The sequence below is a fragment of the Elephantulus edwardii genome, unplaced genomic scaffold (genome assembly GCF_000299155.1).
Source record: "Elephantulus edwardii isolate Elephantulus edwardi_28Jun2011 unplaced genomic scaffold, EleEdw1.0 scaffold00046, whole genome shotgun sequence".
Classification (NCBI taxonomy): Eukaryota; Metazoa; Chordata; class Mammalia; order Macroscelidea; family Macroscelididae; genus Elephantulus; species Elephantulus edwardii.
The window spans coordinates 1,250,526-1,268,225 of NW_006399796.1; the positions used below are offsets into that span (position 1 = coordinate 1,250,526).

A 17,700-nucleotide genomic window follows, 5' to 3' on the forward strand; every position below is an offset into this window, starting at 1 on the left:
CCTGCGACTCATAGCGACACTCAACAACAATAACTATCTGAAGAGGAGTGTGGGCTTTTTCCCTAAGAGCCTGTCTGGCTGGCTTTCACTGTCAATGTCAACAATGCAGGACTACATTTCCCAGCATTCCAAGGGAAACTCGCGCAAGCGTACATGGAAAGCACCGGCTTACGTCACTTTCCTTGAAACTGACCCGTCCCTTTTATCCCGCCCACGCCACTCCCCCACTTTCCCTGGCCCAGCACCCCGGGTTTAGGCAACTCCATTTGTGTGTTTGTGTCACTGCAGCTGAGACGATGGCCTCGCAGCTGAGGTTCGACGGGCGGGTGGTGCTGGTCACCGGCGCGGGGGGAGGTGAGCCCCGCGCCTCGTTCTCGCTTTGGGTGTCCCCCTTTTCTGGCAGTACATGCGTGCGCAGCCGCAGCCCCGGCCCTAGCGTTGGGAGCTGCAGGCAGGGTTAGCTGCACCGATTGGGAGCAAGTTGCTGGGTCTATCGGGCAGGGGAGAAAGGGGCTAGAAATGGCTGTTTCTATCTAGCAGAACTTGCTGCGGAGGGGAGGGGTGGGTGGGTGCATCAGCCAGCTTTGGGTAAGGGGATAGAAACATCCTGTCACTCAGGTGCAGTCTCTTATTTCCAGCACTGTTGAGAGTTTCTCCAGATCCCAGGTTTTGCATGAGAAGAGAGGCCTGACTGGGTTGCAGATTGCAGATCTTTAGGACTCTCACATTTTTAAAGTCATCTCGGGACTTGGGATTCTCACTTGAGTAGCAGTGTCAGTCTCTTGTCTTTAAAAAGACAGCTATTAAGTATTTCTTAATTTCTGTCGCAAGATTTACAAGGACCTTCTTTGGAAAGAAGGGATCTATCTGATAAGGGATCTCATTTGCGTTTATGTGTAGCAAGTGAGCACTGTCTAAAGTCCTTTGGAATCTTGTCAAGGTTGAAAACGCAAATGCCTATGGGTAGACATGCAATAAAGGGATCAAATGGGAGTGCGGTGTGGGGGGTAGTTAGGAACTGGACAAGAGAGATCTTTTTGTAGTGGACCAGTTGGTGGGAAAGTTGACAGAGCTTCCTACATTCCAAGAAGAGTAAAATAGACTTTTGTTAGGTGGAATAACCCTATTTTGAAAGACCTCTTGAAAGGAGCCACTGACACAGGAAGCTCGGCAGTTAAATTCTTCACTTGTTTGCAATCTGTGCGTTGCTCTACTAACCTCTGATAGCTAAATATCTCTATATTTAGTTTTGGAAGTTTCTTGAAGGTTGAGCTTGGCTAGGTTGGAATTTCCAACACCACCTAGTACAGTTTTACAGTCAAAATGCACAAAAAGTTAATGGGCCTCAGTTTTGTAGAATTCAAATGAGCCTGGACAGAATAACTCGATAAAGATAGATCACTACATGTATTTTAAAAGCCTCTAATAACAACTTTAAGATGAGACGATTTTCTGATTAGCTCACTCTGTTAAAGAGGGCCACCTCAATCCTTTCTACTGTGTTGCCAAAACTTTGCTTTCTGGCCATGAATGTTTGATTTTTCGAAAAGACTCTGATCTAGAACAATTGCTTTGACCCTATTTAAAAAACAAGCATTTTGTTCCTCTTTTTACTGGCTAAGTTTGCATATATCTACTTAGAGTAGATTATGTTGTGTACCATTGAGTCAGAAATGACCCATAGCTGACCCTCCAGCGGGTTTTCAAGAGGTAGGGAGATTACCCAGCCTTCCACAGAACAGCTGGCAGATTCGAACGCCTTTAGGATTGCAGTACAGATTCATAACACTTTTTATTTGGTGATGTCTTTTTAGTTTTGGAAAACTGGGCTTATATTTTTTGTTTTTCTAAAAAGAACCTTATAAATGACTGATCTCAGTTTGCTATTTGTATTGTTGCCATTTAAAATGGAAAAATACACATGTTAAAAAACCTCTGATAGTATAAAAAGGAAACAAAATGCAAAGGAACCTTTAACCTTGTAGCTACAGTTTCAGAGATAAGTACTAATTTGTGATGTTGTTCTGTACCATTGAGTCTGAACTGACCCACAGCTGACTCGCCAGTGGGTTTTCAGAGGCAGTTAGTCGCCCTGGAGAAGATAGCCCATCCTCCTGCAGAGCAGCTGGTGGACTCAAACTTTGTATTTTCAGGATTGCAGAGCAACTTCTTGCCACTTGGCCACCAGATCTCTGATTCCATTTTACTTAGATTCACAATCAATATACTTGGTACCAACAGTCAGAGGAGATTAGGATACTATTACATTGGGCAAATGTCATTTAGGGATTTCTCCAAATTACTGAAGAACAATGAATGATAACAGTTTGAAGACCAACGTGTGACTGATTCAGGCTATGATCTTTTTAGTCACTTACTATGCATCTGAACAGTGAGTAAGGATGGCAGAAGAACTGATGCCTTTGAGCTGTGATGTTGGAGAAGAGCACTGTCTATCCCATGGACTGCGAAGAGAATAAACAGATCTGTGTTGGAGAAAGTATGGCCAGAGTGCTCCTTTGAGACAGAGATGACAAAGCTTCATCTCACATAGTTTGAAGTTATTTCTAGGTGAGTCTATTTCTTAGAAAGGAACATCATGCTTGGAAAGGTCAGCAAAAGAGAGGAAGACCCTCAGCGAGATGGATTAACACAGTGCAGTAGTGGGTTCAAGTATGTCAGAGGCGATGAAGATAGCATAGGAGAGGACACGGTCAGATCTCTTGTTCTTAGAGTCACCATGCATCAATGGCATCTAACAACAACAGTAACAACAAGTGGCGTGCTGATAAGGAATTTTGCTGCAAGCCTAAAGACACACAGTTTGAGTCCAGCAGCTCTGAGGGAGAAAGATGAGCAGTCTTCTCCTGTGCAATTTACTGCCTCTGAGAAAAACCCACTGGAGGGTTGATTCTGACTCAATAATACTTAACGACAACCTTAACAGTCCATTAGAGCAAGTGCTCATTACCTAGAAAATACTCGTTTGTGCTGCTGACCCAAAGATGGAGCATCTCTGATCATTTGAACCCACCAGCTCCTCCAGGGGAAAAAGATGGGGAGTCTCTTCCTGTTGTTATTTACAATCTCAGAAGCCCAAAGGAGTTTGCTTTGAATTGGAAATGACTGGGCAGCAATAAGTTTGAGTTAGTGTTTGGTCTGTTAGAGTGCTTTTAAGCTTAGAACCACTACCACTGGAGTTCTTCTGAGGAAGGCCTAGTGAACCTCTGTCACAGCTAAAATAACCACTGGGCATCAGGGACCTGGAGAATGGCAGCTGTCATTCAGAGATTAGGGAGTGTGGTGAGGAAATTGAGACTCTAGTCACTTTTCTCCACACCTAAGAAGCTATAGTGACAGAAATCAGTTAGGTGCTTTGTTTCACTTTCTTCTCAATTTTATGTGAATGCATATAGTAACAGGTAGATAATTTAGAAAAATGTAGTTTGAAGCTTTCAAATTTCTGCAAGTAGAAGATGGTGAAATGCAGGTGAGAGTACCACTGAAGTTTCTACTGTTACAATGTAATTAATTGTTCAACAGATATGTGAAAATGGGGACTGAGTGGAGTGGAGAAAAACCAAACCAAACCAATCCAAACCCAAACACTGTTTGCTGACGTTTACTTAACTCTGATTATTATTATTTTTTTTTTTATCAGGACTGGGTCGGGCCTATGCTTTGGCTTTTGCTGAAAGAGGGGCATCAGTTGTTGGTAAGTTGATGTGATTTTCTTTTTAATCAGTAGATGATCACTAAAGTGCAGTTTCCCCAAGTAACCTTTGTCTTTCCATCAAATATTTTATCTAGGTCAAATTTCATCACAAATTATTTACTTCTACCAGCAAATTTTTTCCTCACTCATTTTAAGTAAACTAGTTTTACAGAATTTCCAGCTTAAGAGAATCAGTAAAGTTGGGCTGGTGTTTGTTGTATGTGACGTTGTTGTGTAGATTTGGAACCGACTCATAGCTGACCCTTCAGTGGGTTTTCAGAGGCTTTTCACCTCACAGAGAGAGTTTGCCCATCCTTTCCTGTTTTGTTGTATAAGAAGTATTTATGAAGTTTAGTAAATTGTAGTATGTATTTTTTGAGATAGAAGGCTCATCCATTGGTGATAAAAAGCGATTCCTTTAAGTGTACACATGCTGATGATACAAGTTAGAATGAACAGATTTTTAAGAACTAGAGGTTTAGAGTCTGGAAAACCAAAATATAGGTTCGTCTCCTTTTTAAAACATTTCACCTGGGAGATTTTTCCTGTTTTAATTTTTATGTTTAGGGGACAGTTGGGTAAGTTTTAGTTTTAGTTTTTGTTTTCTTTTTTTATGAAGTGAAGAGTATCTTAGTTGAGGAATCCTAATGGTAGAGATAATTGGCAGCTTAATGATTTTTTGAGGTTTTTTTTTCCAACGCTTAACACCAAAGTAGTACTTTATTTTGTAACTTTAAACCGATTGTTATTCCCATGTTATGGTTTTTTTATCTGTCAGGTGTATAAGGTGAAGAAAAACTTTAAACACGGGTTGTACTTAGTAAAGAAATTTCTTAAACTCCATATCATATATTTTTGTTGTTGTTATGTGCTGTTAAGTTGCCTGCGACTCATCGTAACTCTGTGTGCAGTAGTTCTGAACCCTGCTCTATTCTTCACCAAATTTATTGTCTCTGACACACCGACCCCTATTTCCTCAGTCACTGAATCAGTCCATCTCATCGAGGGTCTTCCTCTCCTGCTCTGTCCCTACACCCTCCCAAGCATGACGTCCCACTCCAATGACAGGTCCCTCCTTGCAGTATGCCCAAAGTATGTCAGACGGAGCTTCAGATCATATACATATATCATATATATATCATATATGTATGCCATATCATATACATGTTTCAAAACTGCTGGGTCCCAAGTCCTTCTTTGAATTCTAGGATTGCAGGCATGTAGCATACTAAAGCTATACTATATGGTTATTTTATTAATTCTGAAAAAATCAGATCAATCAGTGTGTCAACCTGTAACAGACTGTACACTTTAACTGAACATGGCAAAATATTCACTTTTGAGCTTCATCGTTTGAAGTTAAACAATGACACAAATCTCAACAGTATATTCAAAAGCAGCTTTGCATTTTCAAAAGATTGTTTTCTATACTGTTTAATCTAGGCCACTAACTTGTTGGTTTATGCAACTTTATTGAGGAAAAAGAAATTGACTAGCAGAGCTCTTACTTGATCACTCATCCATTGACAGCTTTTTATCATTTATTCAGTACTATATTAAACAGTTACCTGCTCAGGTAGGGGATTTTAGCTCTGCTGAGGTGTCTTGTCTTTCACCTGCCTTCTGCTCTTCTAAGCGTCTCACTACCAACTGACCTAGTTGCACATGTTGGGGCAATCGGGATGAGTGTGTTGGAGACAATGAGATTGGCACAGGACAGAGCAGAGTTTAGAGCTGTTGTAGGGTCGCTATGAGTTGCAAGTGACTCGCTGGCACAAAACAGCAACAACAACAACAACATATTAAACAGTGTATTGGAAGATAGATTAACTACTAACTCCAGGCCTCCTAACAGTTTAAATGGAAACTACAAAATGAGACAAATCTCGGTTACAAAAGGAGAAATACTACAATAGCACCCCTGTTATGAAATAGGACTAGTGTTGGGGGGGGGTGTGTGGTGATGGTGGTTAGGAGAGAACAGGAAAAGAATGGATAGATAACGAACACTATAACAGATGAGGGGCAGGACAGTCTGAAAGGAATGGATGATTAGATATTATATGTATGACAGTTTAGAGTCTGGAACAAGAGGTGCATTACAATGTGGACTAGGGGAGGGGGAAGGGAAGAGGAGGGAGGGAGGAAAATGTGCCATCTGTATATTCTCTTTGCCAGAATATCATCTTTTCATCTTTAGTTCATTATTTTCTAAATGGATTGTTAGTTTTTGTTTTGCTTTTCTCATTACTCATTAAGATTTTGTGACTTAGGTCAAGGTTCAATTGTTTTGTTTATGCCTGTCCAATCACAAACACCATTTATTAAAAAGGCTATATTTTCTCTGTTGAATTGTTCTTAAATAAAATACCATTGGGGGTGGAAAAAAAAGTGAATGAATAAAAACCCAACCTTTCTGTAAACTTTTGTTAAAATCACAATTTAAAAAAACCCAGAAATTACAACAGTGAAATAGTTATGTAATGTAATGATTTACTATGATCTGATTAACTATAAAAATCTGATTTAATTATAAAAGAGTTAAAAGCAGACTGGAACACCCTTATCCAGTGTGAGACTTTTACCTGAGATAAAAGGGAGGAAAGCAGGTACAGTAGGGGTACCTCAAGTACCATCAAGACAATAGCTATGGACAAATCACATGCTTGGCGTTCAGGTTTCTCACTGGAAGATGGAGAGAACACCTTCTTGAGCTAGCGCTTTGAATTTGGCTGTCCTGCCCCCTATGTTATGCAATAATAAAGTGCTATTTCATAAGGCCTTCCACTGTGGTATCTCTATAAAAGCAATACTAGATAACACTAAGACAAACAGCAGCTAGACTTTGTAAAGAAGGAGCATCTAAGCAGTGTATCTACTGTACCTTTTTCCCTTACTGTGTTTTTGTAGCTTATCTTTAAGGAAGAGGCACAGAGACTTTGGACCATTTTAAGATCTTAGCCACTGCTTATTAATTCAAGTCTACTTCTTACAGCAAGGATGGGTTTTTTTTCCCCCTTTGGATTATTTGATGAGGGAATGTGTTTAATAATTTAAATGCATTGTAATCACTTAAAAATTTTCCCAAGGATGTTTCATATCAGAGCCTAAAGTTATATTCTGATATTGTATGTCTTTTTTTATAGTGCTGTTTAGTTCTTAATATTTTTATTTTTCAATTTTTATTTATTTACAATTTCTCTACTCATTTCCTCATGTTCTTTATGTCTTTTAAGGAATTAGAGTATTGTCTTGTGTAGAGAAGGTATTTTGTTCATTGACTCCATTAAGTCTTTTCTGGGGGAGAAAATGGAATGTTGGTGAGATTGGTTGAATAAACATTTATTTTCTTTTTCTTGCTTATTTAAAATTTATAAAATAGATGCAGAGGTGTATTTTTATGAATCAGCTTTTTTTAACTTATTTGCTACCTTTGAATGTATAAATCCATATTAGATGTGTTTTAGCCACATAAGAAGAAGTCAAATAGGAATGGTTTACCTTTTAATAATAGAGATGGTGAAAGTTGCAGCAAGTGCTGATGAAAGTCCGAGACAGTAGTTGGTTTGTACTTTGGTCGGACATTTCCTAAGCTTGGCTGAAAAGCTGATTTCAATTTAAGGTTAAAGGGAAGAATTCAATCTTTGTAAAACGATAGATCTTTAGACTGAAGTTTCCATACTTTTTCAGACTTCTACTGACCTCTGCAATTTCTAGGTCACTCTATTAACAAGAGGCCTCTTTTTTTAGATTATTAATTCTAAAGAAAGTTTACAGAGACTTAAGGTTTCCAGTCATTCAGTGTTGCACTTTTCTCCCTGCCACCCTCTTCCCCTCTTAACATTTCTTTTTTTTTACATTTAAAAAAAAATTTTGTGTGTGTGTGTGTGTGTGTGTGTACTGTCAAATCAGATCTGATTGGTACAGGAGGAGACTGTCCCTCCTTCTCCAGCAGAGCATCTGATGGATTCAAACCAAACTTTTTTTTTTTTAATATCCACACACACATATCCTGCTTCTAGCTTCATCACATGCACTAATATCTACCCTCTGTTAATTTTTATTAGGTTCTGTAAATGAACAAACCTATAATGCCAAAATATTTCAAAGTATCTTTTTAGTGGAAATGTGATAGGTGGAGTTGTCCTATGATTATCTCAGAGTCCAGGAAGAATTAAGACTTTAAAAAAAGTGTTTCTTGCAAAATTTAGTTTTTACTAGCTTATGCAAGGGTTATTGTTGTTATATGCCATAGAGTTGCCTTCAAATCATAGTGACCCTATGTACAGCAGCTCTGAAGCCTGCCCTGTCCTGAGCCAGTTTTACTGATTCTAATACACCTACCTCTATAGCCCCAGTTACTGTATCACTCCAGCTCATCCAAGGTCTTTCTCTCCTGCGCTGTCCCTCCACCCTTCCAAGCATGATGTCCTTCTCCAAGGACTGGTCCCCTCCTGGCTTCATGGCCAAAGTGTGTGAGTCAGAGCTTCAGAATCCTAGCCTCCATGGAGAAAGTTGGTTTCACCCTCTTCCAGACAGACCTCTTTGTTGTCTTGGCAGTCCATAGTATGTTCAAGATTCTTCTCCTACACCACAACAAAGGTAACAGCCTCTAAATCTCAGTTTACAGTTAGAATTATTTTATGCTCATGTATCTTTCAGCTCTGGTCAGCTTTGCTGTGCTTCATACTTTCTTTATTTCCTTATCCCAGCTAAAGGAGCAACTCTTGTTTCACACATTATCTTTCTTCAGGCAATGGGAAAATAACAATGGTGGATCAACTTAGTGATTCTTAAAATTTGGATTTAGAAGGAGCCTGCCACTTCTACTCATATTTCATTGGCCAGAGTAAAGAATTTGTTCAAGTTCCAAATCAGAGGACAGCAATTCAGATATTCTGCAATTTCATGTTAATATGATTTCTATGTTTTATATCCCACAAAGGACATTTGGTTTAATACTAATTACATTTTAAAGAAATTTTTTGCATATATCTGAAGTAGGTGCTAGAAGTTGAGCAGTGTTAAGATTTCCTAAGTAGGTAAACCATTTGTTATCCTTTAAATATTAAGTTTTATCTTGTGGATGTGAACATAATAGCAGATTCTTGCTGCATGAACCTTTTTGATAATAAGAAAGGCAGAAGAGGGTTTTTTTTTTGCTCTTAATCTGGAGAAATAATACCTGGATGAATTAATAACACTCTTCCCACTTTGTCCATGTGTTGTCCCTTTCTAAACTTTATTGCTGCCCTTTTGATCTTATATGATTAATTATTCTGAGAAATGTATTCTTCCTTATTTTATTGATCACTTTAAAGCCTGTCTGTTGTTTGACTGAATTTTGAGTCATGGGAGGGATTCCAGTTCTAGATTTGAGAGATGACTAAGGACCATCTAAGGGCCTTCATCAGTCTACCAGGGCATTTTTAGAACGATTCTGACTTTTGTTCCTCCTACTCAGGGCCATATAATGCAGTCTCTTTCAGAGCAGCCAGCCACTGGGCACCATCTAGTTCCAGGGCACAGAGACAGAAGTTTGTAAGTTTCATTAGTCCCTTGGATTCTTTCTGCTATGTTCTTGATTTTCTTGATTCTTCTTTGTTCCAGATTAGGAAAGACCAGTAGTTATACCAGTGTGGCTGCCTGCAAGATTTTGAGAGTTCAGTCACTACTAATCAAAGAAGGATTCAGATCATTATCTTTGTGCATTTTTGTGCCACTTGATCTATGACTGTCTGTACCTTCTAGACCCATCGACTCATTCCATCAAGCTGTTTAGGTGTGACAAAGAAGATTTTTGTTTTCATCATAATTTTGGCCCTGTCTGTTCCACTACATATAAACATCTACTTCTAGAACATGTAAATGCATATGAAGAAATATCATCTACTAGACCTTTATAGTTGTGGGTGTAGTCTCATTTACCTGCCCATACCTGTTCATCTTGTTTGTCAACCTGCTTATCTACTCATAGATAAATATATATTTTCACTGGTCATACTCCCCTCCACCCCTACCCACAGTGAGGATTTGTGACAACTCTTATTTCATGCAAGCCTTATCAGCTCTATTTTTCCAATAGCATTTATTCATTTCTTGTTATATATTGGTAATTCTCCTACTATTTCAAGCTCTTTAATACCGTTATTGCTCACTTAATTGAGAAGGGGTATGCCTATTACTAGGAGATAGGAGGACAGATTGAGGCTAGATATGTCATTCTGAGTGTTTTCAGCCAATGGATGATATTTAAGCTAGTGAATTAAATGAAGTTATATAGATAGGGAGTACAAATGGAGCAGAGGAGAGATCTGAAACCTGAATTCTGGATAGCTCAGTCTCTCATTTTTCATTTTTTGTCTTTTTAAGGATATCCTTTAGTTTTTTGAAACATGCACACACACAGAGAACACTTAAAGGAGCCAAATTCAAGATACTACTCTCAACAACTTATGTTATGCAGATGACACAAACTTGCTGAAACTGAAGAAGATCTGAAGTGCTTACTGCAGAAGGTCAAGGACTGTAGTCTTCAATATGGATTGAAGCTCAACATCAAGAAGACAAAGATTCTCATCACTGGGCCAATTGGCAGTAGCATGCTAGATAGAGAAGGGATTGAGGTTGTTCACAATTATAGTTTGTTCAGCTCTACAGTCAACACTCTTGGTATTAGCAGTCAGGAAATCAAAAGGTGAATTTTATTGGGACCTCTCCAGAGTATTGAAAAGCAGTGATGTCAGTCGAGAGACTAAGGTGTGCCTAATCCAGGCCATGGGCTTTGCAATTACTTGCTATGCATAAGAGAACTGGACAGTTACTAAAGATGACATAAGAAGAATTGATACCTTCAGACTGTGGTGCTGGAGAAGAGTCTTGGAAGGGTGGTGGGAAAGCACAGGAGAGTATGACCCCGGATGAGATGGGCAGTGCAGGTTGGTGTGTTGGAATTCCTGAGACTGACTCAGGACAGGGCAAGGTTTAGAGCTGGTGTATGTCACTGTGGGTCACAGGCGACTTGATAGCACATAACAACAAGAACAAGAACAACTTTCAAGAAACCACATTTTAGAGTCAAATATTTAGGCACATTATGGCCATTCAGATATCTATGACTGGTACATATGGTGAATATACTTCACAGTTTACAGGCTTAGAAAGTTGGAGATTTGAGTCTACTCAGAATAATTTTAGGATTAAGCCTGGTGATTTACTTTTGAAACATTAGTTATTGAAAATCCTATGAAGCAGTTCTACTTTGACCCAAATGGAGTCACCATGAGTCAGAATTGACTAGGCTATGATGATTGCGAAAGTTTTCTGTAAGCTATGATGATTGTCTCCTTCTCCCAGTGAGAACAGTTTGATAACCTTGTGATTTGTTCAGCTGTTGGGGTGCTTAGGTGGAAATCTGGTATTGTCTTCGTCTAGAGTAACAACCATTAGCTTTTGCTTCTAGCATACTTGTTTTCCCTGATATAACATTTTATCCATTTTTTATTTCTTTATATTTATTGTTTTTAATCGGAGAGTTGGACAGTGAATAGGGATAATAGAAAGAGAATTGATGCCTTTGAACTGTGGTGCTGGAGAAGAGTGTTGAATATGCCATGGACTGCTAGGAGAACAAACAGGTTTGTCCTGGAGAGGGTGAAGCCAGAATGCTCCTTGGAGTCAAGCATTCTGAGGCTTCGTGTGACATACTTTGGGCATATTTCAAGGAGGGACTGGTCCTTGGAGAGGGTCATCATGTTTGGGAGAGTGGAGGGACGGTGCAGGAGAGGAAGACCCTCAAGATGGATTGATTCTGTGAGTGGAGTGGTGGAAATGAGTGTGTTTGAGACAGTGAGGTTGGCCCAGGGTAGAATGGTGTTTAGGGCTCTTGTATGTAGGGTTACAATGGCAAGCGATTCGATGGCACATAACAACAACAACAACAACAAATTTTGGTAGCCATTAGGAAATAACTATAATACATGAAAAGAATTAAATACATTAGACCTACATTTCTAAAATTAATGAAATGCTATAGGAAGTTGTCAGAATGAGAGGAAATGGCATCAAGCATAGAAAACAATATTGTCTCAAAGGAAAAGCAAGGTTGGCCGACAGGACTTAACTTCTGGGAGGTATTAAATAGGGACAAGGGTGTTGTTGTTGTTATGTGCTGTCGAGTCGCTTGTGACTCATAGTGACCCTATGTACAACAGCCCTAAACTCTGCTCTGTCCTGTGCCAATCTCACTCTCTGACACACCCATCCCGATTACCCCAGTCACTGAATCAATCCACCTCCTAGAGGGCCTTCCTCTTCTGCACTGTCCCTCCACCCTCCCAAGCATGATGTCCTTCTCCAAGGACCGGTCTCTCCTCACAACATGTCCAAAGTATGTTAGACGGAGGCTCAGAATCCTAGCCTCCAAGGAGCAGCCTGGTTACCTCTCCAGGATGAATCTGTTTGTTTTCCTAGCAGTCCATGGTACCCTCAATATCTTCCCCAACACCAAAGCACAAAGGCATCAGTTCTCCCTCTATCCTCCCTAGTCATTGTCCAACTCTCTGATGCATAACAAGTGACTGCAAAGACCATGTCCTGATTCAGATGCACCTTAGTCTCCAGAGAGACACCATTGCTCTTCAGTACTTTGGAGAGGTCCCTAACAACAGACTTTCCCATTGCAATATGTCTTTTAATTGCCTGGCTGTTGGTGCCAAGAGTGTTGACCGTGGAGCCAAGCAGACTAAAGCTGTGAAGAATCTCAATCTCTTCACCACCCATCCTGATGCTGCCAATTGGTCCAGTGGTGAGAATCTTTGTCTTCTTGACATTGAGCCTCAATCCATATTGAAGGCTGCAGCCCTTGACCCTCTGCAGCAAGCGCTTCAGGTCCTCCTCAGTTTCCGCAAGCAGGGTTGTGTCACCTGCATAACGCAGATTGTTGATAGATCTTCCACCAATCTTGACCCCACATTTCTCCTCATAGAGCTGAGCCTTCCGAATAATCTGTTCTGCATGCAGGTTGAAAAGGTATGGAGATAGGACACATCCCTGGCATATGCCCTTCCCAATTTTGAACCATGCAGTGTTTGCTGGCTCTGTTCTGACTACTGCCTCTTGGTCCACGTATAGGCTTCACATAGCACGATCAAGTGTTCTGGGATTTCCATTCTTCTCAGAGTCAGGCACAGTTTGTTATGATCCACACAGTCAAACGCCTTTGCATAGTCAATGAAGCACAGATAGACATTCTTTTGATATTCCCTGACTTCAGCCAAGATCCATCTAACATTAGCTACAGTATCCCTAGTACCACGACACCTTCTAAACCCAGCCTGGACTTCTGGCAGTTTTCTGCTGATGTGCTATTCCAGTCGTTTTGGGATAATCTTTAGTAGAATCTTGCTTGCATGTGAAATCGATGATATTTTCATGTCTCTTTGATTTAAATTTATTAAAAATGTTTTTAGAGGGCTAGGTAAACAACAGATAATCCTTTGTGTAGTTTTACTGTAACAGAAATTAACATATGGATACCTTTAATAAATTTTTCTCTCACAGTTTTTAAAAATACCCAACAACACAAACTCACTGCCGTTGAGTCGGTTTAGTCAGCCCTTCATTGAGCTTGTGAAGCTATAAATTTCAACCAGAGAAAAATGCGAATCATTCTCGAGCCACCAGACTCTCTCAAACCACCACTCTCAACCTTTTGTTAGTAGTACAACTTTAAGCACTGCACCACTAGAGATCCCATCTTACAGTGTAGGGGGCTAGAATTCTGAATTTACGGGGCCAGCTTTAGAGGAAGGCTTCCTCTGTGGGGTTTGGAGGAAGGTCCTTGACTCTTTCCAGAGTCTGTGGGCGTGTCATTTCTTTTAGATTTGCATGCAACTTGACTTGGCTTCAAAGGTTGCAGTCTACTCTTGAATTTTTTTCTCCATGGTGTCAACCTTGCTCTCCTTTTGTTTCTTGTGAGATAAAATTTGTTGCATGTCATACCCTTGGGAAACTCCCCCTAGGCCATGGCTGTAATAGAATTAAGGGCGTTGGACCAAGAACGAAAGCCTTCAGTTTGGTTTGCATGTCAGTATCCAGAAAACAAAGATCTTCACCATAAGATTAATAGTCAACATCATGATGTATGGAGAAAGAATTGAAACTGTCACCAATTTATTCTTGCTTGGTTCAGCAATCCACACCCTTGGTTGCAGTAGTCAGGAAATCAGGAAACATACTGTTTTGGGTAAGTCTGTTGTTAGGAACCCTGCCAGAATACTTGAGAGCCGTGAGATCAATTTGAAGACCAAGGTGTACTTTCAGGCTATGGTTGTCTCAATCATTTTCATCAAAGAGCTGCTGGACTGTGAATAATGAGGATAGAAGAATTGATGTCTTTGAATTTTGGTGCTGTATAAGATAACTGAATATCCCATGGACTGCCAATAGAAAAACAGGTAAGTCTTGGAAAAAAATGCAACCAAAGTGCTCTTTTGAAGGTAAAGATGGTGAAGCACAGGATAGGGCAGGGATCAGGTCTCAGGTCTCTTGTTCATAGTGTCATCACTGTGAGTTATACTTGATAGCACCTAACAACAACATCCATTCCTCTTAATTCTCTTACAACTAAATAGACTATAAAATCATGGAAGAGCATTATGTAACTGCCATATTGCATCATTATATCCAAAACACTGAGTATAAGAGCTTAGCCAACAAACATACAATTTTTGAGGGGCACAATTAAAATACATGTTATCTATTTTTAAAAAGTCAGTAAATTCACTATGTAAGCAGAAGTGGCATCCACTTCCTAAGTACCATGCCTCTGGAAACTATGAACTTTGAGAAATGACAATAGTTATACAAAGGCTTCAGGACATTTGTCATAGGGTCACTATGAGTTGTGCTTGACTCTACGACAATCAACACTTCAATAATAGTTGACTTTTTCTTATATAGACTTCTTGGATTACTCTATAAAAGAAAATCACTTAGATATAATTAGTTGATCTGAAAATTATTCTGATATTCTGAAATTGAAAGCATAATTTGATTTTTTGAAATAAAAATAATTTATAGGTATGTCATTATAGATAGTTATGATTTAATTTGGGAAGAATATTTTTGTTAGTTTGTATATATTATGAATATGTATGAATGTAATTATAAAGCACTTTTCAAATTCAAGGTATTTTAACATTATTACTCTTGGAGGGAGGCCCATAAATAACCTGGGTTATGCAAATGACACAACCTTGCTTGCTGGAAGTGAGGAAGACTTGAAGCACTTGCTGCAGAAGATCAAGGAATGCAGCCATCATTGAGGATTGCATCTTAACCTCAAGAAAACAAAGATTCTTACTACTGGACCAATTTATTCAACATCATGATGGAAGGAGAGGAGATTGAAACTGTCAATAGCTTCATTTTGCTTGGACCAAAATTAACACCCAAGGTACCAGCCGTCAGGAAATAAGGAAACTCATTGCATTGGGAAAATCTGTAGGTAGAGATCCCACATAATTATTAAGGAGTAATGGTGTCAGTTTGAGAACTAAGGTGCATGTGATTCAGGCCATAGTCTTTAAAATGACAGAAGAAGAATTGATACCTTTGAGCTGTGGCATTGGAGAAGAGCTCTGATTATCCCAAGAGAACAAAGAGATATGACCCAGAGAGGGTGTAGCCAAGTGTTCATTATAGGCAGGAATGATGAGACTTCATCTCACATACTTTGGGCATGTTGCTAGGAGGACTGTTCCTTGGAGATGGATGCAGCTGGGAAGGGTGGTGGATCAGCGAATTTGAAGAAGGTCTTTAACCAGGTAGACACAGTGACTGCTACGGTGGGTTATTGTGTGTCAGGAAGTGTGAAGATCGCACAGGATATAGAACAGGGTTCAAATCTTTGTTCTAAAGGTTGCTATGAATCATACTCGGCTCGATGGCACCTAACAACAACAACTCTTGGTAAATGGAAAATTAGAAGCATGTACCTGGGCGAGGCTATTCCTTTGAAAGGACCATCATGCTTGGAGAAGAAGACCCCTAATGGATTGACACTGTAACTTCACTGTGAGCTTGTGTGTGTCAGAGATGATGTGGATGGCACAGGATAGGGCAGGGTTCAGGTCAGCTGTTCATAGGGTCACTGTGAGCCATTCTTGACTTGATGACACCTAACAACAACAGTATACTTGCAGTTGAACAGAACAAGGGAACATTGCATGGTTTAAAACCAGGAAAGGTATGGTGTGCATCAGGATTGTATCCTTTTATCCTTTTGCCATACCTATTCAATCTGTCTACTGAGCAAATAATTCAAGAATCTGGACTGTATGAAGAAGAATGTTACATAGGGATGGAGGAAGACTCATAAGCAACCTGTGTTATGTAGATGACACAACCTTACTCGCTGAAAGTAAAGAGTACTTGAAGTCCTTACTGAAGAGACTGTATCACCTTACATAGAGATTACACATCAAGAGAACAAAAGTCTTCATGACTGGCTTAATAGACATTGTCATAATAGAGAATAGATTGAAGTTGTCATTGATTTCATTTTACTGGATCCATAATCAACAGCCAAGGTGACAACAGTTAAGAAATCAAAAGATATGGTGTACTGGGGAATTCTGCTGTCAGAGACCTCGCCAAAGTTCTAAAGAGCAAAGATACACATTTAGAGATTAAGGTTCACCTGATCTAAGCCATCATCTTGTCAGTTACTTCCTATGCATCTGAAAGTTGGACTGTGAATAAAGATAGAAGATATGATGCCTTTCAACTGAAATGTTGGTGTAGAATACTGACTATCCCATGGACTGTTCAAAGAACAAACAAATCTGTCTTACAGGGAGTGAGGTTAGGGGAGTCCTTAGAAGCAAGGTTGGTTAAGCTTCATTTCACATACTTTAGGCATGTTGACAGGAGGGACCAATTCTTGGTAAATACCATCATACTGGGAGCAGTGGAGAGGCGGAGAAGAGAAGGATCCTCAACAAGATGGATTGACACAGTGACTGGAACAGTGGGCTCAACTGAGCATATTTGAGTTCATGAGGATGGTGCAGGGCAAGATAGGACATGGTTCAGGTCCTTTGCTCATAGGGTTGCTGTAAGTCAGAGTAGACTTGACCACCATTACAGCCATATATAAGCAGTTTCCTGCAAGGATCTATAGCAAAAAAAGAAAAAGAAAGTGGCAAAGTGGGGTTAGACTATATAGAAGTTGGGCAGTGCTTGATACATTGAATACTAGGCAACTGTTATGATTTTGAACAAGGGATTGGCATAGTATAAATATTGCTGTAAGCAGGAACAGTTTCCCAAAGTTTGGAGATGGTAAGAAGGTCAGTTGAAAACCAGCTGCACTGACCTAAGCATGAAAATGTTGGAATAGGAAAAACATAGTGGTAGACAGTTTCTCAAATGAACTGGAAACTCCTCAGTACATAAACTGTCTAATTTAAGGGTCTGAAGCACCTAGCACAGTGCTGGATATAGAGTGGGAACATACTAACATTTCAAGAATCAAAAGAAATGAGAAGAGCTGAACCGAACGGACTCGAACCAGCAGCGAGGAGCCACTATCGCCGCCCCAGCCCGGCCTCCCTCGGCTTCGGCGCTCCTGTTGTGGGGGCCCGGTTTCCTCAGTACACCCAGCACCAGCCGCCCCCAGAGTCTGCTCCCAGCCCTTCGAAAGCCCCGGCGTCAGCCCGGGCCCTTAGCGCGGAGGATGACGGAGTTGCAGTTGGCGCTGCTACTGCGAAGACAGCTGGCAGAACTCAACAAAAATCCAGTGGAAGGCTTTTCAGCAGGCTTAATAGATGACAATGATCTTTATCGATGGGAAGTCCTTATTATTGGTCCTCTAGATACACTTTATGAAGGTGGTGTTTTTAAGGCTCATCTCACTTTCCCAAAAGATTATCCCCTCCGACCTCCTAAAATGAAATTCATCACAGAAATCTGGCATCCAA

General features: G+C 40.0%; 1 protein-coding gene across 2 annotated transcripts in view; it reads left to right on the top strand.

Annotated features, from left to right (window-relative positions):
- Positions 1-238: 238 nt before the first annotated feature.
- Positions 239-17,700, top strand: part of HSD17B4 (hydroxysteroid (17-beta) dehydrogenase 4) — a 130,051-nt gene continuing 112,589 nt past the window's right edge. The window contains exons 1-2 of one of the 2 annotated variants that reach the window (XM_006885989.1): positions 239-354; positions 3,662-3,715. In XM_006885989.1, the coding sequence (XP_006886051.1) occupies positions 297-354; positions 3,662-3,715 (112 nt within the window). In that variant the 5' untranslated portion in view covers positions 239-296. The remainder of the gene's footprint in view (positions 355-3,661; positions 3,716-17,700) is intronic. The other variant, XM_006885990.1, reaches the window with a different exon arrangement.